Source organism: Lepidochelys kempii, chromosome 4, assembly GCF_965140265.1.
Source record: "Lepidochelys kempii isolate rLepKem1 chromosome 4, rLepKem1.hap2, whole genome shotgun sequence".
Classification (NCBI taxonomy): Eukaryota; Metazoa; Chordata; order Testudines; family Cheloniidae; genus Lepidochelys; species Lepidochelys kempii.
Window position 1 is genome coordinate 97,266,506 of NC_133259.1, and position 25,834 is coordinate 97,292,339.

A 25,834-nucleotide genomic window follows, 5' to 3' on the forward strand; every position below is an offset into this window, starting at 1 on the left:
ACAATAGTAATAATGGATAGGGGAGGAAAGATGAATAGATAGCTCAAATTTTGCCATGTTGAGTTTGAGATGGCACCAAGATATCCAGAGAGCAGTGTCAAAGAGACAGTTTGAGATGTGAGACTAGGCAAAGAGGGAGAGGCCAGGGTAGAGAAGAAAAGGAATCATTTAGTAAAAGTCTTGAACCAAGCAAATGTAGGATTGTTTTGTTTTATCTGCCAGGAAAATATCAGAAACCCTCCTCTCAAAGTTAATCACGAAGGACTTGATTTTAATAAAAATCACATGAGAGCACCACACCTCCACATGACTCCCAAGGCTTTGCATAGACATACACAGTGCAGCTGCCAGAATTTTTTTAAAACTAAGTCTAGTCCCAAATGTTCACTCAAAGGCCATGTCTACACTTTGAGCTAGCTATGTGATTCCCAGCTCACATACACATACTCGTGCTAGCTCAATGAGAGCCAGCGCGAGTATAAACAGTAGTGGAGCCATAGTAGCATGGGCAGCAAGATGCAGTGGCATGGTTCAAAACCAGGCTGAATACAAACTCACCTGAACTTCATGGGTATGTCTCAGCATTGCTAAGCTGAGCCTCTGCTGTTACTGCCCATGCTACTACAGCTACGCTATTGTTTATAGGTGCACTAGCTCTCATCGAGCTAGCATGAGTATGTGCAGGCAAGCTGGGAATCACACCCCTAGCTCGCAGTGTAGGTGTAGCCTAAATTGGTTACTTTCTTTGATATACCTGAAATTTTATATTGAGCTAATTATTTTTGCATAAAAGTGTCATTGTAGATCTGTGGTTCAAACACTGTTTTTCAGTCACACAACTCCCAAACCCTCGTCTTCAAATATGACTTGCAATTAGAGGGCATGAAGGAGAACTTGAGAAGACAAGACACATTTGAGTTACTCACTGTGTTCTGTACAGCATTAGTGATTGTTGACAGCATCCCACGAGATCCAGATGAAGGAGAAGAGGGTGAAGCCCCAACAGAGCTCTGGTCTGGGACATCGTTGGAATCTAATAAAATGAAAAAGAGCCAGGCACAATGCATCTTCAACACTGTGTTATCTTCAACAAATCACAATGAACTGGATTCCGTCACCAAAATCTTTGTATTTCCTAAATTGTATACATTTGACAATTTATCAGAAAGTTCCATTCAACTTGGACTAATAAGCTACTTACTGATGATCCCTGGTGTTTCGCTCTCAATTGTGGCACGTTGTGCTCCTTCTGAAGATGTTGAACTCGCATTATGAATTCTTAGAGTGGCCCCTGCTTTTTCCTTTACTGCAGTTAATCCATGACCTGTTTAGATGCAATTATGCATGTGTCTGTGATTTGGAAACACTCTTATTACTACTAACAAGGCATAATATTTAATGCTTAGTAAATACATTAATTAAAAAATAGGTGAAAATCACAAAATATGAAGCCTACTACATCTGCTTAACTTATTTTCTAGGTCAGAAAAGCCAGCTAGACCTTCATTTACTCACTAGTTATATTAACACATTTCAAACTCGTGTCCTGTTTGTTAATTGAGCAGAAATGATGAAACTGAAATACAATACAAATGATACAGGATATAAATCATTGTAAATCTTGTTACTGTGAGAGAGAGAGAGGTAAATGTAGTGCCTAATCTTTCAAAGTACGGAGTGCCTTCAGCTCTGATAAATTGATATGGGAATTGAGGGTACTCTGTGCCTCTCAGGGCTGGAGCTTAAGTGGAATTCAGATGCTTCATAAGAATGGATGGCCATACTGGGTCAGACCAATGGTCCACCTAGCCCAGTATCCTGTCTTCCGACAGTGGCAAGTGGAATGAACAGAACAGGACAGTTATTGAGTGATATATCCGCTGTCATCCAGTCCCAATTTCTGGCTATCAGAGGTTTAGGGACACCTGGTGTATGGGGTTGTATCCCTAACCATCTTGGCTAATACCCATTGACAGACCCATCCGCCAGGAACTTATCCAGTTCTTTTTTGAACTCTATTAATAGTCTTGGCCTTTACTATATCCCCTGGCAATGAGTTCCACAGACTGACTGTTCGTTGTGTGAATAAGTACTTCCTTGTGCTTGTTTTAAACTTGCTGCCTATTAATTTCATTTGTTGACCCCCTTGAGTTATGTGAAGGGGTAAATAACACTTCATTATTCACTTTCTCCACACCAGTCATGATTTTATAGACCTCTATCATATCCCCCCTTAGTCATCTCTTTTCTGCATTGAAAAGTCCCCGTCTTTTTAATCTCTCCTCGTATGGAAGCTGTACCATACCCCAATCATTTTTGTTGGCCCTTTCTGTACCTTTTCCAATTCTAATTATCTTTCTGAGATGAGGTGACCAAAACTGCATGCAGTATTCAAGGTGTGACCATATCAAAGATTTACACAGTGGCATTACGATATTTTCTGTCTTATTATCTATCCTGTTCTTTATGGTTCCTAACATTGTTGGCTTTTTTGACTGCTGCTGCACTCTGAGCAGATGTTTTCATCAAACTATCCACAGTGACTCAAAGATCTCCTTTTTGAGGGAAAACACTTAATTTATACCCCATCGTTTTGTATGTATCATTGGGATTATTTTTTCCAGTGGGCATTACTTTGCACTTATCAACATTGAAGTTTATCTGCCATTTTGTTGCCCAGTCACCTACTTCTGGGAGATTCCTCTGTAACTATTTGCAGTCAATTTTGGACTTAACTATCTTGAGCAATTTAGTATCGTCTGTAAACTTTCCCACCTCACTGTTTACCCCCTTTTCCAGATCATTAATGAATACGTTGAATGGCACAGGTGCCAGTATAGATCCTGGGGGGACCCTGCTATTTACATCTCTCCACTGTGAAAACTATCCATTTATTCCTACCCTTTGTTTCCAATCTTTTAACCATATACTTTCCTCTTAACCCTTGATTGCTTACTTTGTTTAAGAGCTTTTGGTGTGGGACCTTGTCAAAGGCTTTCTGAAAGTCCAAGTACACTGTATCCACTGGGTCTCCCTTGCCCACCTGCCTTCTGACACCCTCAAAGAATGCAATTCATCTTTTTTCCCCAACATTTTTGGGGCTATCGGATTTGTTGTCAAGTGTGTTATTTGGATTGGCATTTTAGGAACACTTTTCCTAAAAGCCCTGAGAGGTGATACAAAGGAGAGTTGAGGATGCTCAGGACCTTACAGGACAAGGCTCTGAACACAGATGCAGCAGGGCTTTCCCTTATGAACCTTTGCTATCTAAACAATCAATCATCCCACTCTCCTGGGTTATCTTGTGGCTCTAATTTTAACCTTCAAATCATCTTCCCCCATAATGCTGTTGCCGGCACCCAGTGCTGAGAGGCAAAACAACAGCGGGGTTCGTTACCTGGTGTGCGTCACCCAATAATCACAACGGGGTGGAGAAGCAGAAATGTTTATTTGCAGCTGCAAAAAGGTACAGGGAGAATAGAATCTCAAATCCTGCACACAGAGCAGGAAGTTACACAGGCTTTTATACATTTTCTTTTTAGCATACTTATTTAATAGCAAGTTTCAGAGTAACAGCCATGTTAGTCTGTATTCGCAAAAAGAAAAGGAGTACTTGTGGCACCTTAGAAACTAACCAATTTATTTGAGCATAAGCTTTCGTGAGCTAGAGCTCACTTCATTGGATGCATACTGTGGAAACTGCAGAAGACATCATGCACATTGTAGGGAGAGTGGTCACTTTGGATGAACTATTACCAGCAGGAGAGTGAGTTTGTGTGTGTATGGGGGTGGGGGGTGAGAAAACCTGGATTTGTGCTGGAAATGGCCCACCTTGATTTTCATACACATTGTAAGGAGAGTGGTCACTTTGGATGGGCTATTACCAGCAGGAGAGTGAGTTTGTGTGGGGGGGAGTGGAGGGTGAGAAAATCTGGATTTGTGCTGGAAATGGCCCAACTTGATTATCATACACATTGTAAGGAGAGTGATCACTTTAGATAAGCTATTACCAGCAGGAGAGTGGGGTGGGAGGAGGTATTGTTTCATGGTCTCTGTGTATATAATGTCTTCTGCAGTTTCCACAGTATGCATCCGATGAAGTGAGCTGTAGCTCACGAAAGCTTATGCTCAAATAAATTGGTTAGTCTCTAAGGTGCCACAAGTACTCCTTTTCTTTTTATTTAATAGCAAGCTGCCCTAAGTATCCATATAGCCAGCCAATCCAGTTACCAGCTAGTTTCCTTGTTTTTTGTATTATTTGTTAAACTATACATAAAGCTGCTTTATTTAGCATTGTTTTTTTTATATTTGCCCTGTTTGGCCTTGTTTAGTTTCAGGCAGTCTGACTCTGCAACATATTGTTGCAAATCCTCAGCATAACTGCTGTGAGTGCCTCCAGGCGGGGGGTCTAGGGACACTTGAGCCTAGTATGCAAAGCTGCTGCAAGTGCCTCCAGGCGGGAGGGGGGCCAAGGACACTTGGGCCTAGTGCGAGGGGGCTTCATTGACACTCGTGGTCTTTTATCCCCTCGAGTTACCTAGTGGCCATGCCCCAGTGTCCCCAACAATACTAACCAGCTTTCAATGTGCATGTTACCTGGACATTTGACCTTTGGATAGGAGAAGCTCTGGTTGGATTAGATGGCAGAAAAACAAGCATTACACTACCATTTAGGAAGGTATTTGGTAGGCGGTCCCATTGAAGTCAATGGGACTATTTACAACCTCAAGGCAGGCTTAGGTAAAGGTTGTTCTTTCAAAAGCATGCAGTGTTTGCCAAACTCTGCTCCTACTGGAGTCAACGGGACCAGGGTTAGGACAATGCTGAGAGCTTCTGAAAATCCTTTTGCATATACCCTGCAGATTTGGAGCCTAAGTATGTATAAGGAGGTATTAATGATTCTTCTGCACACTTATGCTTCTCTGCCATCAGCTAAGTTATCATGAGTTAATAAGCTGTGATGTGAAAAATCAATATAGAAAACAAATCAAAGACATTTCTAGAAATCTAAAACAAACACAATTGTAGGTGTTTATTAAATATTGTCCATACTCCCTAAGATTGGGAACGGCATGCATTTTATAAATTAAAAAATGAGTCTTCCCGGAGTTATTTTGATTGCTACAGAACAGTTCATCATTAGCTAGAGTACAGTACAGTATTTATATGCATCTGGGGTATCCAATTAGAGAGAGATGCAACAAACCATTTTGATTGAAGGTGGAGAGGAGGGAAATTTTGCTGCATGATTCTGTGATCACCAGACGGATTACTCATGAGATGCTCTATGAATTCAATAAGTATCGCCTGGGGACCATAAAATTACATAAAATAACTCCACATTCTGAAGCAGCACATTTGAGAGATCACATGCAAGAACAGCAGAGTATCTGGGGGAAAACACAAAGTTCCAAAGTACAGGTTTCAGCGTAGCAGCCGTGTTAGTCTGTATCCGCAAAAAGAACAGGAGTACTTGTGGCACCTTAGAGACTAACAAATTTATTTGAGCATAAGCTTTCATGAGCTACAGCTCGCTTCATCGTAGCTCATGAAAGCTTATGCTCAAATAAATTTGTTAGTCTCTAAGGTGCCACAAGTACTCCTGTTCTTTTTCCATAGAACAGAATCTCTTACAGAACAGACCAGCAGATTGTGCTGACTATGTGAAATAAATGATTTACTATTTTATAGTTTAGTCTACTATACTCTTGCATTTTACATCGAAACAATGAGACTTCACAGCTTAGAATTTTCATTTGTTACAACAAGATGGTTGAAGTAATCTTTGCCTCTTTTTTCCTATCTCACAAACTGTAGTTGTATGTCAAACTGCATGGTTAGTTAGGCTACCTGCAATAAAACTGTGAGTGAACAGAGTTATTGCAGAGTGGAGTTCTACTTTATCTTTCCCTAGCCTGCTGTGCATTTTAATTGGTTCAAGGAAAATATTATTAGCATTAGTAAATTCATGATTCATTATTTTTATTGACCAACTTTCTGGGACTTGTCTATGTAATTGTTAATTTGTGCTTGTAAACTAATATAGCTAGATAATCTATATGTTGCATTTGTTAGCATTTCTATTATTTATATTTTTACAAAAGGGAAATCCAAAAGAAATTTCAATTATTTTTTTTTCTACTGAGTCATAAAATTGAATTAATCTTTTTTTGAGATTGTGACAAAATATTGCAGACAAATCAATACATAATTTTTAAAAATCTTAACTGCACATAGGAAGGGTGTGCCGGGTTTTATTTAGGTTTATTTTCCAGTTTCCTTACATAAAAATGACGTTTTGTTATTCTTACATTCTGAAATGCTGACCTGAAAAATATGCTTGTAGCTTTTCAGCTATGCTCACACCCTCAAGAGAACGAGCATGCATATCTTTGTTGCTGTATTGATATTTACATATGAGAATTCAGCATTTGCAGAACTATACATCTAGCTTTCATGCACCACAGAACTGTGAGCCAATAATTCAGGGAAACTGGATGTGGTTTTGCTGAACTAAGCTCTGAGCTAAGCACCTTTGATTATAACACAAGAAGCTGATTAGCTCAGAGTAGTGCAGCTGGGGCATGTCATCATTGTTGAGGATGTACATGAATGAGGAAATGCACAAACATTGTGGAAATACAAATTGTTTTAGAATGTGAGAGTGACAGACATTAAAATGAAAAATTATTTGTTACTTTAACAACATGGAAATGGGAGGGTTCTCAGTGGTTCTGTGTTTTAGAGATGAAGACTTACTGATTTTGTTTTACAAAGTGGTGTCATATTTACACAGATATTACAAATACAGTATCTTCTCACAAAATTAGTGACTCTTTTCTGTCCACCCTCTCTCCATCTCTTTCCTAATTAAATTTGTGGCTTTGTCTCCACTTCCTTCACCTAACTGTCTCAAAGACAAAGGAGCTTCTCTTGGGTGAGAGGAGAATCTTTCAGTACCCCTGTCATTTTGGAGAAAAACTCTGCTTGGGGTACTTTTTCTTGTTTTGTTTTTTTGTTGGTTGACTTGTTTGTTACAAGGTTAGAGAGTTTTGATTAGTGGGAGAAGGTGTTTGTGTAGAATGTTGTCACTGTCATTCTTGCTACGGTGGAAAGGCTTTTTCAAAGAGGAAGGTTTTGCAACAAATCCTAAAGACAGTCAGCTCCGCATTTGACTGATCACCTCTGGAAATTTGTACCAAAGTCAGATCCCCTAAATCAGGAACACTTTGTCCCCAACTCTGACTCTTCATCATGGGCTTTATGATCTTCATGGTCCCAGAGGAGTAGTGCTTAATTTGTGCCAGGGCTTGCCAGGGCTGAGCCCCGACACTTCTGGGCTTGGCAGTTCAGAACCCAGGCACCTCTGGGCTTGCTGTGTCAATTATGAATATAAAAAAATTGCTTGAGCCCCAGCATCTCTTTCATTACAAATTAAGCTCTGCAGAGGAGTGCAACTGTCACAGAGATTCATATGTTGAATTCTGATCTTTATGATTTAATATGTCAAAGATTAGGCCCAAGGCCTAAAACTGGCATCTGAAACTGGCTGGGAGCCAGCAGAGGGAGTTGAGCATGGCCTGATGTGCTCATAACAACCTCAATCACAGAATAAGACAGCACATGCAGAACAGTGCTGCCCCGGTTCATATCTAGAAATACATGGCATCACAGCATGCTCACCCTCAACGCTACTAGTTCCCCATGGATTTTAGGGTGCAGGTCAAAACTGCCCTCTGTGTTCTCCAAGGACACACACCTGGGCTAGATTCTGATCACAGTTACACCATTATGTAAATCACCATGATGTAAGTCCATTTAAAACAGTAAGTGAGATCAGATTCAGGCCCCATGTATGTTCAAATTCCAAAAGGTATTTATATGTATATGTTTTTATAACACAGCAACAAAATGGCAGAGGAAATTCAGTGTTGATAAATGCAAAGTAATGCACATTGGAAAACATAATCCTAACTATACATATAAAATGATAGGGTCTAAATTAGCTGTTACCACTCAAGATAGAAGTCTTGGAGTCATTGGGGATAGTTCTCTGAAAACACCCACTCAATGTGCAGCGGCAGTCAAAAAAGCTAACAGAATGCTGAGAATCATTAGGAAAGGGACAGATAATAAAACAGAAAATATTATATTGCCTCTATGGTAGGCCCACATCTTGAATACTGCATGCAGATCTGGTTGTCCCATCTCAAAAAAGACACACTGACATTGGAAAAGGTAAAGAAAAGGGCCACAAAAATTACTGAGGTCTGGAACAGCTTCCATATGAGGACAGATTGATAAGACTGGAACTTTTCAGCTTGGAAAAGAGAAGTCTTAGGGCACGTCTACACTGGCAAAGTTACAGCACTGGCAGTTACAATGCCACTCAGAGAGCGCAGAAGGAAAACCACTGTTGTGTGGTCACTTTGACAGTTGCCTGCACAATAGGGTGTTCACACTTGTGGCACTTGCAGCGCTATTTGGAGTGGTGCACTCTGGGCAGCTATCCCACAGAGCACCTTTTTCTCTTTTGCCGCTAAGACTTGTGGGAAGGTGGAAGGGGTTGCGGGGCATCCTGGGTCCAGTCCCAATGCCCAGTGATGCATTGTTTCGCATTCCAGCAATCCCTGTGCTTCCATTCGCATTTGGCGCCGCCTTTCAACAGTTTGTGTACTGCATGCTCCACTTCTTTCAAGCTGTAGGAATGGATCCCGAACTGCTGACCAGTATGCTGCTCACTCTGACCAACACGTCACGAGTGGCAGGGGAGTTATTCCTTAAACTACAAAGTCAAGAGGAGTGTGATGTTGATCTCACCACACGTAGTAGCTATGACATAAGATTGCTTGTGGCTTTCACGGAGGTGCTGACCACAGTGGAACGCTGCTTTTGGGCTCAGGAAACAAGCACTGAGTGGTGAGATCACATCATGATGCACATCTGGGATGACGAGCAGTGGCTGCAGAACTATTGCATGAGGAAAGCAACATTCATGGGACTGTGTGATGAGCTTGCCCCAGCCCTGCGGTGCAAGGACACGAGAATGAAAGCTGCCCTGTCGTTGGAGAAGCACGTGGTGATTGCACTGTGGAAGCTGGCTACTCCAGACTGCTACCGATCGCTCGCTAACCAGTTTGGAGTGGGAAAGTCAACCGTTGGACTCGTGTTGACGGAAGTGTGCAGGGCCATTAATCGCATCCTGCTCCGAAAGACCGTGACTCTGGGCAACGTGCGTGATATTGTGGATGGCTTTACACAAATGGGCTTCCCTAACTATGGAGGGGCAACAGATGGCACGTACATTCCAATTCTGGCACTAGACCACCTAAACACCAATTGCATTAATTGCAAGGGATATTTCTCAATGGTTCTCCATGCATTTGTGGATCACCGTAGACGTTTCACGGACATTAACGCAGGCTGGTCCAGAAAGGTGTATGACGCATGCATGTTTCGGAACACTGGCCTGTTCAAGAAGCTGCAAGCAGGGGACTTTCTTCCCAGACCAGAAGATCACCATAGGGAAAAGTCGAAATGCCCATTGTGATCCTTGGAGACCCTGCCTACCGCTTAATGCTGTGGCTTATGAAACCGTACACGCGGCAACTTGACAGCAGCAAGAAGCGGTTCAACAACAGGCTGAGCAAGTGCAGAATGACTGTGGAGTGTGCATTTGTCCGTTTAAAAGCCCGCTGGCAATGCCTGTATGTTCAGCTGGACATGGCTGATGACAATATTCCTATGTTTATAGCTGCGTGCTCTATGCTCCATAATATTTGTGAAGGGAAGGGCGAAAGCTTCACTCAGGGCTGGACCACAGAGGCTCAGCACCTGGAGGCTGTGTTTGAACAGCCAGAGACCAGGGCTATCAGAAGGGTACAGTGTGGGAACATAAGGATCAGGGATGCCTTGAGGCAACAATTTGAGGCTGAAAACCCCTAATATTTGTTACTATGCTTGGGACTGCAGTGCTTGTAATGCTAGGAGGTGATTGGTGCACATGCTGCAAAAGGGGGCCTTAATATAATTGTATGTTGCTTTGCAGTGCTCTTTTTGCTTTCACTTAATAGAATAAAGATTGCTTTCAAACAAACAATTCTTTATTAAAAGACAACAACCCGAGGAGAGAGTCAAACGAAAAAATTCATCAGCAGGGAGGGGGATGGGGGAAGGGAAGGTATCAAGAGGAGGAGGGGTCCCAAGATGGCTACAGATTTGTGTATGTCCAGGGATCATACCCAACTTTCTCCTTGGAGTACAATGCAGTGGGTGCTGTACTTCAGCAGGGCCAAACCCAGAGGAATGGGTGTTGAGTGCAGTGGATAGTGGGAGCCCACACTGCTGGACTGTGAGGAGGGAGGAGTGGAACGCTGCGGGTAGAGAGTGGAGCCAGGAGGTTGATTACAGTGTGTTGACGGTGTGCGGGAGGGGCATGGGAAAGAGTTTTGTGACTTTTTATTAGTATACTAGAATCGCCTGGTGCGTGTCCACTTGGCGCTCTATAACATTTAAGAGCCACTCGATGGCAGTCCTCACATACCTGTCACTAACTGGCTGACCCCAGGCAAACACACGTGAGCCACAAGACCCCCCAAAATTGTGAGTTACCGTTAATGGGGCAAGAAACAAAGCACCTCTGCCGAGGAACCTGCGGCAGCAGATTGCCCAGTATCTCCATGAGTATCCTGGAGATCGGTGAGGGAGATTCCCGTGAAGTGAGGGAGTCTATCAACAGCCTGTTCCACCACTCAGATTAGGCATGCGGTAGGAGACAAGCCTGATTTCTGCAACCCTCCTGCTCCCAACAAATCACTTCAGCAATTCCCAAAATCAGATCCACTTACCAAGGGCCTCCTCTCCTGTATGTGCTTCAGCAAGATCCGATTGCTATGACTAGCTAGGTTCCTCCAGGGTAGAAAAGAGCTCCTGTCTGCATGCATCTCTGGTCTCCGAGCTATCCTCTGCCTCTGGGTCCCCCTCCCCATCTTCATCCAAGATTTCCTCTTCCTGGCTTGGTCCATTCTCGACTGGCACATGAGCCAAAGAAGTATCCACAGGGGCCTTCGCAGTGGAGGTGGGTTCGCCACCGAGTATTGTGTCCAGCTCTTCGTAGAACCAGCAGCTCGTGGGCGCAGCACCGGAGCAGTGGTCTGCCTCCTGCGCCTTGTGGTAGGCGTTCCGCAGCTCCTTCACTTTTACCCTACACTACAAGGTGTCCCGGTCTTGGTCCCTTTTTATCATGCATTGTGAAATCTGTCCTTAGGTATCATAATTCCTATCGCTGGAGCGCAGCTGGGACTGCACAGCTTCCTTTCCCCAAATGCTGATGAGGTCTAGCAGCTTGGCATTGCTTCAAGAGGGGGATCACCTAGTGCGTGGAGCAGGCATGGCCACCTGGAAAGGTGCGCTGAGACCACTGTACGCATCACCGAGCAAACAGGAAGGGGACTTTCAAATTTGCAAAGGAGTGTACGAGGTGGGGATGACGGTTGGTCACCTGAGGGCAGGGCAGTAGAGTTCAAACCGATGACCAGAGAGGCGAGAACAAGCATTGTGGGACACCTCCCGGAGGCCAATCGCAGCGCTGTAATCACCACTGTGTCTACACTGGCATCGCAGCGCTGTAGCCCCGGCGCAGAAAGCTCTACGCCTCTCGTGGGGGTCGTTTTTTTACAGAGCTACAACTGCACAGAAACTGCGCACTAAGCAGCTTGGCAGTGTGTACACCTCAGGAGTTACAGTGCAGAAAGCTGCTTTACTGCGCAGAAACTTGCCAGTGTAGATGGGGCCTAAGAGGGGACATGAAAGAGCTCTATAAAATCATGAATGGTGTGGAGAAAGTAAATAAGGAAGTGTTGTTTCCTCCTTCTCATAACACAAGAACTACAGGTCACCAAATGAAATTAATAGACAGCAGATTTAAAACAAACAAAAGGAAGTATTTCTTTATAAAATGCACAGTTAACCTGTGGAACTCTTTGCTAGAGGATGTTATGAAGGCCAAGCCTATAACAGGGTTCAAAAAAGAACTAGACAAGTTCATGGAGGATAGGTCCATCACTGGCTTTTAGCCAGGATGGGCAGGGATGCAAAACCATGCTCTGAAGTGCTGCTAGCCTCTGTTTGCCAGAAGTTCAGAATGGGTGACAGGGGATAGATCACTTGATGATTATTTGTTCTGTTCATTCCCTCTGAAGCACCTGGTATTGGCCACTGTTGGAAGACAGTGTTAAGATATAGATATTCAGGCCTCTCTGTAAAGGCCTATACTCTAAGAATTTAGATGTATTGTTATCACTTGGCTAGTTATAGAGATATAAAAGAAAGAATCAGAATCACTGTCTGCCGGTGTAAGGGCCTTCTCTTACTGTGACAGTCTGAGGCCCTGTGCTTAGGCTAAGGCCTTTGGCTAAGCACCAGAGGCAGCCATAAGCTGGGAAGCAACCGGTCACCTCCTCACATTCCAAACTAGTCACATTGAAATAAGGTGCTATTGGGCTGTTAGGAATACAATTCTGTCCTGATAGTGCCTATCACCTCCAGAGAAAGGGAAGTGCCTAGAAAATGTAAAAGGAAACTTAGCTTGATAGCATCCTGTCTGGCAAGAACTCACTTATCAATAGCTGGGATGTGAAATCCTCACTTCTGTATTGTTTTGTCATTATAGTTCCCACTTTGCTATTGTTTGTCTGTATAATCTCTGTCTGGTTCTGTGATTGTTTCTGTCTGCTGTATAATTAATTTTGCTGGGTGTAAACTAATTAAGGTGGTGGGATATAATTGGTTACATAATCATGTTACAATATGTTAGGATCGGTTAGTTAAATTTCAGGAAAATGATTGGTTAAGGTATAGCTAAGCAGAACTCAAGTTTTACTATATAGTCTGCAGTCAATCAGGAAGTGAGTGGGAGTGTGTGGGGGGAAATGGGAACAGGGAATGGGGGTGGGGAAATTGGAATCAAGTTTGGCTAAGGGCAGGAATGGGAACAGGGACACAGGTGTAAGGCTCTGTGGTGTCAAAGCTGGGAAGGGGGACACTAAGGAAGGAAACTGGAATCATGCTTGCTGGAAGTTCACCCCAATAAACATCGAATTGTTTGCACCTTTGGACTTCGGGTATTGTTGCTCTCTGTTCATGCGAGAAAGACCAGGGAAGTAAGTGGGTGAAGGAATAAGCCCCCTAACAGACAGGATATTGGGCTAAATGGACCATTGGTCTGACTCAGTAAGGCCGTTCTTATGTTCTTAACTGACATGAAGGGCTGTAAACTGTATCAGTGATTCTCAACCTTTTCCATGTCACGACTCCATGTTATAAGAAAAAAATATTTCATGCTCCATGTAGCAACAAAGAAAGGGAAGATGGCTGCAGGCCCCTGAAATCTGTTCAGCACTACCAGGTTGCAAAGCATGAACTTTATTAAATGTCTTTATAATGTAAGAACTGTAAAAAATGTGTTCTTTTTACAGCAGCTTAATCATCTGTGTGTTATTTCCAAAGCAGTTTTTAACATCCATGTTATTTCAGTCTTAAACATATCATACCCAATCAGCTCTAATGTACGTAATGAAAGAGATATTTTCTGAAGAGATTAAGTTGTCTTTTTTATGACCACACAAGGTATGAGCATAACATCCAGCCTTCGCAGTTGATGTTATTTCTTTTTCTGCACGAAGGGAATAATGTATTTAGGGAAAGGAACAGCTTTTCACAGCATCTCAGTGTTTCAGTTTCACATCTTCTCAGGCATTTCCACTTCTGTTCCACACATAACAAAATTTAAGCTATGTAACACTGATTACTACACATACCTACAAACCACTCATGCATACCGTGACATCAGCAAGCTACATTTCATTTTGTCATACCAAATGACAGAAAGACATCAGGAAGCACAAAGAAAAGGTTTATGGTGGTTGATATTTCAGTGTACTGGATAAAGAACTGGAAGATAAGGGGATAAAGAACTGCAGGATAAAGAACTGGAAGAGGAATACAGATATGCACAAAATAATCAAGATAGCAGAATACTGAATATGAGCAATGTGTAAAGAGACACCTTATGCAGCTCTCTAATATCAATTAATTGATCATTCAAATTAAACAGTGGCAGAATAGAAACCAAATATTTTTTCACTGTATTATGGCATATTAACGGATATGTAAGTTTAAACGTGGGCATCTGATTTTTACAACTTATGTGGTGTGTTGTGCACATATGCCATAAATTAGGGAATAGGCTTTGGTAGGATATGCAACCAGTCCAACATCATAAGTGAAGCAAATATGTAACTTATGTAATGCACTAATATAAAGCAATAAAACATCTGGGTACACTATTGTGGATTCATTAAAAACATGACCATTTTAGAGAGGGAGGGGAAAAGGGCAAAGAAAATGGTTCTTTTTGTGACACAATGCAGTTATGCTGTTCACACCATAGTGGGACTGATTCTCTTCTCATTTACACCAGTTCAACTCCAGTGACTTCAACAGAGCTACTCTCAATACCCAGCACGCTTTTAAACAAAAATCTTCTTACCTCATTAAATGGCAACCTACTTCATTCTTTCTCCCATAGCCTCAAACATTTAATTAGTATGACATCTAGTGTCAAATACTGACCATGATTCAGGTTGTATGTGTTACCAATCAAAAGGCATTACGAAAGCTTTTTGTTTAGCACTGTGTCACACTGTTCCTTCACCGACAACAATGCTAGTGGGGGTGCTGAGAAGAGTGGAAGCCCAACAAGACCAGTTAAATGTCAAGCTTACTTTGGAGATGGACATTTTCTTAAAAAAATATATATATATATTGTTTGTATATTGTGACAAAGCTCTGTCCTAGCCTCCGTGGGTCCCGCGTTTCCTGGAGGATTTCGCTAGCCTCAGAGGCTCACTGTGACCCTCCACGTAAACCTTCTTTCTCTAGAGACAAGGGTCACAGTCTACTGAGCCATTTTCATCATAAGCCAGCAAGGGAGGTGAGGAGAAGTTATCCTTCCTTGCACAGTCTCTGTTGTCTCCCAATCTCAGTGATTAATCGGGGGCAAGGTGGGGCGGGGGAGCCCAGGCCCACCCTCTACTCTGGGCTCCAGGCCATGGACCCCAATAGTATCAGCTATGGTAGCTGACCTTTTAGAAACATGACATGTACAATTCCCTGGGCTACTTCCCCCACAGCAGCCCTCACTTCCTCAAGCTCCACTTCACCCTTACCTCAGGGCCTCCTTCCTTGTGCCTGATATGGTGTGTACTACTCAGCCTCTCCAACAGCGCAACTTCCTCCCACAGCTCCTGACATGCACACCCACCTGACTAACTGGGAGGCTTTTAACTAGTTTCAGCCAGCCCCGATTGGCTTCAGGTGTCCCAATCAATCTAGCATTCTCCCTGCCTTCTGGAAAGTTCTTAATTGGCCCCAGGTGTCTTAATTGACCTGGAGCAGCTTCCGTTTCACTTAACCTGGTACCAGGGATTTGTTTAGCCTGGAGCTAATACATCTATCTCCCACTACTTTTTTATAGCCATCTGGCCTTACCGCATCACATATCCCCCCCTATGCTCAACACCATAAAGTTGTGCAACTTGGGACACCAGGCAGTATGCTCGTGACAGACCATCAGCGTTGCCATGGTGGCATCCAGCCCTGTGCTGTATGCAGAACTGGAATAGTTGGAGGGATGAGAACCACCTGGTGACCCTTGGATTCTTTTCCTTATTCCGCTGCATCCACTGGAGGGGTGCATGGTCCGTCACAAGAGTAAATCGCCGGCCTAAGAGGTAATAACGCAGTGTCTCCATAGCCCATGGGACAGCAAGGCATTCTCTCTCGACTATTGCGTATTTCTGTTCTCTTGGGAGAAGCTTTCTGCTTAGGTAGAGGATCGGGTGTTCCTCTTCTCCCACCATTTGCAACAGAACTGCTCCCAACCCCACCTTGGAAGGGTCTGTTTGTAAAATAAATTCCCTGTCAAAGTCCGGGGCTATGAGTACGGGGTCATTACAGAGGGCCATCCGAAGGTCTGTAAATGCCCCCTCTGCTGCGTTGGTCCACTTTACCATGTCTGGACCTCGGGCCTGCACCAGGTCTGTTAGGGGACTTGCCCTAGTGGCGAAGTGTCAGATCCAGTGTAGTCAAGAATCGGGCACTACCCAGTCGGTCAACCAGTTTGTCAATGCATCAAACTGGGATATTTCATTCAGTCGGTGAAAGTCATTACAGAATATCTTGGTACCATCAGGTTTAGGCACTAGAACAATTGGACTGGACCACTGACTGTAAGATTCTTCAATAACCCCTAATTCTAACATTTTCTTTATTTCAGTCTTGATTTCTTCTCTTTTGGCTGCTGGGATTCGGTAGGGTCTCAGTGTTACCTTGGCTCCGGGGATCGTGCGGATATGGTGATAGGTCTCAGTCGTCCGCCCTGGTTTTGTAGGGAACACATCTCTGTTGCGATTAATCATGTCAGCTACCTCGATCTTTTGGATCGGCGTCAAGTCGGATGATATCCTCATTTGCTTGTGTAAGTTATCCTCCTGGGGAAGGGTCTCCTGCATGACTAAGCATGCCTCTCGATCGTGCCAAGGTTTTAGAAGATTGATGTGGTAAATTTGCTCCGATTTCCGGCGGCCTGGCTGCCGCACCTTATAGCTCACCTCTCCCACGGCTTCGATTATTTCGTAGGGTCCCTGCCACTGGGCCAACAGTTTACTTTCTGCTGTGGGCACCAGTACCATCACCCGATCCCCTGGTTGGAACCGTTGAAGCTTCGCTTGGTGGTTATAATGGGTTTGTTGGGTCTCCTGAGCTCTCTCCAAGTGCTCCCGTACAATGGGCGTAACTCGGGCTATCCGATCTCTCATCTGCAGTACATGCTCAACTATGTTCCTTCTGGGATTTGGCTCTTCTTCCCAGGCTTCTTGGGCTATATCCAATATGCCCCGAGGGTGGCGCCCATATAGTAGTTCAAATGAAGAGAAACCCGTGGACGCTTGCGGAACCTCCCGGATGGTGAGCATGAGGTAAGGCAATAGGGTATCCCAATCTTTCCCATCCCAGCTCACCACTTTCCTGATCATGGCCTTGAGGGTCCTATTGAACCTTTCCACAAGGCCATCTGTTTGCAGGTGGTATACAGAGGTCTGTAGGGCTTGTACATAGAGCAATGATGAAAGATCTTTGTTCAACTTGGACATGAAAGGTGTCCCTTGATCAGTCAGTATCTCCTTGGGTAGCCCACCCCGGGCAAAGATCTGTACTAGCTCCTTAGCTATTGTCTTGGAAGCTGTGTTGCTCAGGGGAACAGCTTCCGGGTACCGGGTTGCATAGTCCAGTACAACAAGCACATGTTGGTGGCCCTGAGCTGTCTTTTCTAGGGACCCTACCAGATCCATGTCTATCCGTTCGAAAGGAACCTCTATTATTGGAAGAGGTATCAAAGGAGCCTGCAAGTGTGGGCCAGGGCTATGTAACTGACACTCTGGACAAGAGGTGCAGTATCGCCGGACATCTTCATGTACTCCTGGCCAGAAGAACCTCCGCAGGATCCGTGCCTGGGTTTTCTCTACCCCTAGCTGTCCTCCAAACAGGTGACTGTGGGCGAGACTCAATATGGCTTTTTGATGTTTTCGTGGCACCAGAAGTTATTGTATCTCTTGCTCTTGCATTTGCACTACACGGTACAGGAGATCTTTCTTCACTATAAAGTAAGGTCCGGGACCCCGGACCTTCCCATCCACGGGTATCCCATTGATCTCGGCCACTCTTTCCTGGCATTATCATATCTGGGGTCCTCCACCTGGTCCCACCCAAAAGTCTCTCTCCCTGGACTAACCTGCCCAAGCTCCCAGGGGCCGGCTTCTGCTTCTTCCAATGGCTCGCCGCCATCATGGCTGGGGGCAGCTTCTGGCTCACTTTCTGTGGTGGAAGTTTCTCTTTGTTGGCTGCTCACGTCCATCTGCCTACTAGGGAGATCTTCTGCCCCTGGGTCAGGATCCGGGTTTCTGCCCCTGGGTCAGGATTCCCAAGGCCTTCGCAGCCTTCCTCTCTTTTTTTTGTCTTCTGGGTCTTTCGGGGGGCTGAGAACAGATCCTGAGAAATCTCAGTGAACACTGGGGGTTGACATTCCCACGGTGATGAGTTGCTGTCCTCAGGGTCCCCACCTCCCTCCAGCCTCTCCGGGGGGAGTAAATTTTCAAACCCTGGATAGTCCCTCCCAATGACTACAGGATATGGAAGTTTAGGAACTATGCCCACGGTCACCTCAGTGGGGTTTCCCTGAACCTCTATCTCCACTGGGATGGTGGGGTAATGGCTCACGGCCCCATGCACACATGTCACTGCTACGCGTTTGGCTTGTAGCAGCTGATTATTTTTTTTTACCAGCTTACCTGATATGAGGGTGATAGCACCACAGTGTCCCAGCACCGAGGAGCCTATGCATTGTAACTTGGGGGATTGGGAGGTCCCATGCTCCCTTATCCACCTCACGGGGATCGCATTAGCCCCACATAATTACACCAGGCCAGTGAGGATAAATGTAGCAGAGACTACAGTGCTTGTGGACTCTGGGAGTGCTATCTATAATTGCTTTTAATCACTCCCCTATCCTGAGGGCTAGGGGGTTTAGTCCTGGGGTTCCCCACACTCAGGCCAATCCCTTCCTTCTGGGGTCCCCGCTGGTTTTCAGCCCCCCCCTTCTTCCACCTAGGACTCCCCAGGGGTTTGGCTGCCCAACCTTCCAGGGTCGGGGTCGGGTGCTTGCTTCGAAAGGGGCCTTCCTTGGGTAGTCAGGTCAGTTCCCTGGCTGTCAGCCGTCTTTCTACCAGTGTGATCATCTCGTCGTACGTGGACGGATCGTTCTGGCCTACCCATTTGCGGAGATCTGGTGGCAGTCCCCGCATGTAATGGTCGATGACCAGTGACTCCAAAATCTCCTCCGGCCTGCACACCTCGAGCTGTAACCACTTGTGTATGAGGTCGAATAGCTGGGACCTCGGGGGTTTGTTCTCCTGGTATTTCCGCTCATGGAACCTCTGGGCCCTTACCGCTGCCGTTACCCCTGATCGTGCTGGGATCTCTGCCTTCAGACGGGTATAGTCAGTGGCATCCGTGGCAGGCAAGTCAAAGTAGGCCTTCTGGGCCTCTCCACACAAAAAAGGGGTGAGAATGCTGGCCCACTGCTCCTGGGGCCATGCCTCACGCTGAGCAGTCCTTTCGAATGAGAGGAGATATGCCTCTACGTCATCTCCTGATGTCATCTTTGGCAGACAACCAGTGGCCCTCAGGGTTCATGTCCCACCGGACCCCCGGGCCTGAGTGATGAGGATCTTCAGCTGGTCCATCACCTCTCTCTCAAGAGGGCATGATCTTGGGTCGCCTGGCTCATCAATAATTGATTGGTTTCCTGCTGTAGCTGCATAGTCTCCTGTTGTGCCATTGCCTGAACCCGGGTGGCCTCCTGCTGGGCTCATGTGGCTTGTACCAGAGCTCTTACCACTTCCTCCATTGTGGTACAAAGCAAACAAACAAAAACCAAAAAAAAAAAAAAAATCCAAAACCCCAGTGCACTTTTTTTTTTTAAACCTCTTTCTTCTGCCATGCTGTGAATGAAGTCCCACTCCTGACACCAGTTGTGACAAAACTCTGTCCTTGCCTCCGTGGGTCCCGCGTTTCCTGGAGAATTTTGCTAGCCTTAGAGGCTCACTGTGACCCTCCACATAACCCTTCTCTCTCTAGAAACAAGGGTCACAATCTACTGAGCCATTTTCATCATAAGCCAGCAAGGGAGGTGAGGAGAAGTTATCCTTCCTTGCACAGTCTCTGTTGTCTCTGAGTCTCAGTGATTAATCAGGGGGCAAAGTTGGTGGGGGGAAAGCCCGGGCCCACCTTCTACTCCGGGCTCCAGCCCAGGGACCCTAATAGTATCAGCTATGGTAGCTGACCTTTTAGAAGCATGACATGTACAATTCCCTGGGCTACTTCCCCCACAGCAGCCCTCACTTCCTCAAGCTCCACTTCACCCTTACCTCAGGGCCTCCTTCCTTGTACCTGATATGGTGTGTACTACTCAGTCTCTCCAACAGCGCAACTTCCTCCCACAGCTCCTGACATGCACACCCACCTGACTGACTGGGAGGCTTTTAACCAGTTTCAGCCAGCCCCTGATTGGCTTCAGGTGTCCCAATCAACCTAGCATTCTCCCTGCCTTCTGGAAAGTTCTTAATTGGCCCCAGGTGTCTTAATTGACCTGGAGCAGCTTCCATTTCACTTAACCTGGTACCAGGGACTTGTTTAGCCTGGAGCTAATATATCTATCTCCCACTACTTTTCTATAGCCATCTGGCCTTGCCCCGTCACAATATGTAGAAATAATTAAGTAGAGAAAGAAGATTGAATCCACACTGAAACTGCTGCTAGACACCACCACCACCAACGCTAAGCAAATTACTGCCATACTGTAAAAATGCTAATCCGTTTGGAAGCGCTAAATCAGGGCTTGAAAGATAATGAAACCGCCAGGGATGAACATCCATTTCAGTCAGCCTTGAAGAGAGCTGTTAGCTCTTTAAAATTTTAACTGGTCAATCACAACTGTGCAACCATTTCAGCTACTTTTGCAAAGAACAATTTATAACAAAAAGCATAGGACAGTAAACATTTGTCATGCTTGACTGGGAACAAGCAAGCCTGTTACAGAAATGAGATTACTAAGAAATAAAGTCCAAATCTAAGGTGTTGCTGCTAGTTTTAGTATGAGAAAAGTGGCTTTGTTTGTAGTACTTGCTACATTAAGGGAATGAGCAACATTCAAGTGGATTGAATCATGTGATGTCTGTTTTCTGTTATATTGGAACAGATGAAAGAGGAAGTATGGGATGAATTACTCAGCTACTCAATAGAATATTTTTAAGGAGAATAATAAATATTCAATAAAAGGAAGCTACATTGCAAGGATTCCTTACCGACAGTAGAAAAAGCTTTGCTCCATTTCCTCTCTATACAGGAATTATAATACTGCTCAGACCTGTGGTCCATCTAGTCCAATAAATACCCTGTCTGACAGTGGACAACAATAAATACTTTAGAGTTGGGAACAAAAATTCCTATAATGGACAATTAAGAAATAGCCTGTCTGTAGGGGGAATTTCTTTCTAACCCCAAGTAGGCAGAGTCTGGCTTATGCCTGGAAGCATGGGGGCTTATATCTCATATAACAATGTTTCAATTTTATCTAAGGTAACTGTGAGTATTCATCCATAAAAATGTCGAATCCTTTTCTAAACCCTTCAGTACGAAGCTCTTGGCCCCAATGATATCTTGTGGCAGTGAGTTAGACAGGTCAATTATGTGTTTAAAAAAATATTTCCTTTTACTAGTTTTAAATGTGCTTACTTTCAATTTTATTGACTGTCCCCTTGTTCTTCTACTATGAGAAAATGTAACTATATGGGTAAGTATAAAATCATAGGATTAGAAGGGACTGCAAGGGACATATAGACTAACCACCTAATCTAATAACCTAACAGTATGATATTCTCTATACCATTAATTATTTTATATACTTTACCCATCTTCTCTCTAAACAATGCCATTCTTTTTAATGTCTCTTCATACCATACATCATGTCTCTTTTTTAGTCCTGAAGGGCCACATTTTACCATCAGATAAAGGTGTCTCTCTTAATTACCTTAATGAGAAATGTACATGTGCAACTGAGGCCAGAATTCTGTTTTGCAAGTTAAATTCTGCTCTCAGTTACATGCCTGCAACCTCAGTTATTTCCAATATATAACAAAGGATTGGATTTGGCCCTACTTAGATAATTTCAGCATACAATTCAGAGACAGCAGTACACAATAAGAAAGGCTAGAGGTCATCCAGTCCCAGCTGCCTTTCATATACAAAGAGGGAGACATTTTTAATTAGATATATTTATCACACACAGACACAAAACCTATGTTAAAAGAACATTATTAAAGTTGCAAAGTCAAGCACACTTACATTAGGAAATACCAGAATACAGGTTGCCTGTGTAACCTTATTTCAGCACCCTAGGAAATTGGATTATGATACTGTCTTTATTACATGCTATTTTTTCCATGGGATCCCTGCTTCATTCAGTGCATGGGATGGATGGTGCTCTCTTAATGATCAGTTATTCAATATTTTGTTTTCTCCTCATTCTTCAAAGTGTGGCCCCATGTCTTAGTTACTATACACTATTCATACACTGCTCTGAAGACATATTAATTTCCTAATGGGCTTTTCTTTAGTTCTCTTCACTATAGTAACAGAGTGCTTTATTAATATTATTAATTAATTTATTTTCACAATATCCTGTAAGATTAGGGTGTGGCATTAAACCCACTTTATAGATGGAGAACTGTTGCACAGAGAGATTAAAGTCAAAAGTATCTACTAGTTTCGGGTATCCAATCTGAGATGCCTAACACTTGATTATTCAGAATATGGAGCATTGTATTGCACTTTATATATTCAAAGCACAGTTCCCAGTTCTTCAGCTGCAGTGGTGAGTGCTCAGCACTTTTGCAAATCAGGCCCCAGGGTCTCAAATCAAGCACCCAGAAAATTAGGAAATACAATTAGTGACCACACGTGAATTGTTAGGTTTAACATTACACAGGAACTCTGGGGCAGAAGAAGTAGGATTAGAATCCGATTCTCCAGGGCAGCATTCAATTGCCTTAAGCATGAGACTATCCTTTCTCTTCTTGCAATCCCCTGCCTCATTCACTACACACATTCAACTTCAGAAACAAATGAAGGAGGGGTCCTACAGACAGCAGCCTCCTTCACTAACAACCCTGATTCATCCCTAGAGTAGGTCCATCCTGTGCACTGAATGAGGCAGGGGTCCTGTGCAAAAATAGTATGTGATCTTGTAATTAAAGACTGTATCATAATGCATACACACAAGGGAATTGAACTGAGATGCAGTAGTGATAAGATTTATATCCAGTGTAAAAGAAACATTAGACCGGGGTGAGTGAACTTTTTGGTCCAAGGGCCACATCGGGGATGCGCAACTGTATGGAGGGCCGGGTAGGGAAGACTGTGCCTCCCCAAACAGCCTGGCCTCTGCCCCCATCCACCCCCTCCCACTTCCCGCCCCCCTCAGTACCTCCGACCCATCCAACTCCCCCTGCTCCTTAACCCCGACTGCCCCCTCACAGGACCCCCGCCCCTAACTGCCCCCTGGGACCTCACCCCCATCCAACCCCCTCCCTGCTCCCTGTCCCCTGACTGCCACGACCCCTATCCACACCCCCTGCTCCCTGTCCCCTGACTGCCCCTCGGGATCCCCTGCCCCTTATCCAACTCCCCTGCTCCCTTACCATGCTGGAGCCAGCCATGCTGCTGCGTGCCCGACAGGAGCAGTAGGCCAGAGCGCTACCCGCGCAGTGGTGTGGCTGCAGGGGACAGCGGGGGAGGGAAGAGGGCTGGGAGCTCAGGGACCAGGCAGGACAGTCCTGCTGGCCAGATGTGGCCCGTGGGCTGTAGTTTGCCCACCTCTGCATTAGACAATAACCTGATCACATAGTGGAGTAAATACAGTAACTCCTCTCTTAACGTGTTAGTTATGTTCTTGAAGAATGCAACTTTAAGTGAAAGGATGTTAAGCTAATCCAATTTCCCCATAAGAATTAATGTAAATAGGAGGGGTTAGGTTCCAGGGAAATTTTTTTCGCCAGACAAAAGACATTATATACCTATACAGTATAAGTTATAAATAATTTTAAACAAACAATTTAATACTGTACTCACCAATGAGGATTGTGAAGCTTGGTTGAGGCAGGGACATAGCGGGATAGGGGCGTGGAAGCTTGCCCTGTTCCGCCCGCCCAGGGCTCCTGCCGGGGAGTGGGTGTGGGGATGAGGGGGCTTGCCCCGTTCCGCCTGCCCGGGGCTCCTGCCGGGGAGTGGGTATGGGGGCTTGTCCCATTCCACCCACTTGCCCAGGGCTCCTGCCAGGGAGCAGTGTGGGGGCTTGTCCACTCCCCAGCTGGAATTCTGGGCAGGCGGAGCAGGTCAAGACCCCGCACCGCAACCCCGCTCCCCGGCAGGAGCACTGTGTGAGCGGAGCAAGGGGAGCCAAACAACGTTGTAAGGGAACATAGCAGGACTTTAAAGGAGTATGTTCTCTAATAGGTCAGCAACCTAATAGCGAAACAACGTTAACTGTGAGGATGTTAAGTGAGGAGTTACTGTATTTCATTTAGTAAAAAGACAGTGATACAGATGCATGCTAGCCATTATGTCATCAAATACAGAAACTTTCTGAACACTGTGTGACAATACTGATATAATAATAGTAAGCAAATGGGGTAACTGAAATAAGACTATTGCATGGCACATCTTACTTGCTTGAAAGCATGTTTTGTATTTCAGTACCCACAGGTCTCTTGCATATTCCTTGGTTATATTAAGAGATTCATAGATTCCAAGACAGAAGGGATCATTGGGAACATCTAATCTGACCTCCTGTTTAACACAGAACTTCCCCAAAATAATTCCTAGAGCAGATCTTTTAGAAAAACATCCAATCTTTACTTAGAAACAGTCAGTGATGGAGAATCCACAATGACTCTTGAAAAATTGTTCCAATGCTTAATTACTCTTACTGTCAAAAATGTCTGAATTTGTCTAGCTGCAACTTCCAGCAATGGTATCATTTTATACCTTTCTCTATTAGATTGAAGATTATTACATATTTGTTTCCCCATGCAAGAAACTACCTATTAGGGCAGGGGTTCTCAAACTGGGAGTTGGGAGCCCTCAGGGGGTTGTGAGATTATTATGTAGCGGGTTGCGAGCTATCAGCCTCCATTCCAAACCCCGCTTTGCCTCCAGCATTTATAATGGTGTTAAATGTATAAAAAAGTGTTTTTAATTTATAAGGGAGGTTGCACTCAGAGGCTTGCTATGTGAAAGGGGTCACCAGTACAAAAGTTTGAGAATCACGGTATTAGAGGATTACAATCATAGGTCAACAGTACTTATATGAAAGACTTTGCTCATGTGTTATTTGTAACAGCAATGCTATTATGTGTGTGTAAAGTATAAACATAGGAATATTGTGTTTCCTCTCTGTTCAAAGCATATACATTTTTGTTTTAATCTAACATGACTAAACTCACTGCATGCATTTCTTAAATTCCTTGAGATGCCTATTAGTTATAATCTAAATCATAACATACACAAAGTCCCTGCTTGTGCCATGAGTTTACTATTACATAGAAAATTCTCTATGTGTAATGCCTATTACTTTACATAGCTTATATTTTATTCATTTTATCAAACATTAATTCAAAGAAAGATAGTACATTTGGATGTTAGTAGAGCCCACTCCCAAGAATCCAGGATTTAAATGGTGATTTGTGTGAACATAATCAATGAAAATACCGTGATTTCTCAACTATGACTCTATGGTCAGCATGGGTAAAAGGTGACCTTTTAACCCTTCACTGTTGTGAAAGATGCTGGCCAGACAGCCCAAAGAAAATGAAGAATATGAATGGGCAACAGCAGTAAAAGATTCTCCAACACGGTCCTCTCAATTTGCTTCAACTCGGATACCATCTTGAAGAGTTAATTCAGTCTTCAAACCCACTCTGTTCTTAGCCTCTCTTTTGAGACTTCCAGTAAGGATGAAAATTAGACTGTCTTTGTAATATGGCTATCTGAAACCACAAACTTATGCCACATAAGAAATTGATAATGTAACATATTTTGGTCACTGGTGACTTAGGTTGGATTTGAAGTTAGAAGATACATTAGAAGTTAAAAGAGGCTTACA

At 44.2% G+C, this 25,834-nt stretch overlaps 1 protein-coding gene across 2 annotated transcripts in view; it reads right to left on the bottom strand.

Annotated features, from left to right (window-relative positions):
• Positions 1 to 25,834, bottom strand: part of FAM114A1 (family with sequence similarity 114 member A1) — a 75,115-nt gene that overhangs the window by 37,612 nt on the left and 11,669 nt on the right. For both annotated transcript variants that reach the window (XM_073342284.1, XM_073342283.1), the window contains exons 5-6: positions 1,202 to 1,324; positions 927 to 1,033 (exon numbers count right to left, since the gene is read on the bottom strand). In XM_073342284.1, coding sequence (XP_073198385.1) covers positions 927 to 1,033; positions 1,202 to 1,324 — 230 coding nt within the window. The remainder of the gene's footprint in view (positions 1 to 926; positions 1,034 to 1,201; positions 1,325 to 25,834) is intronic.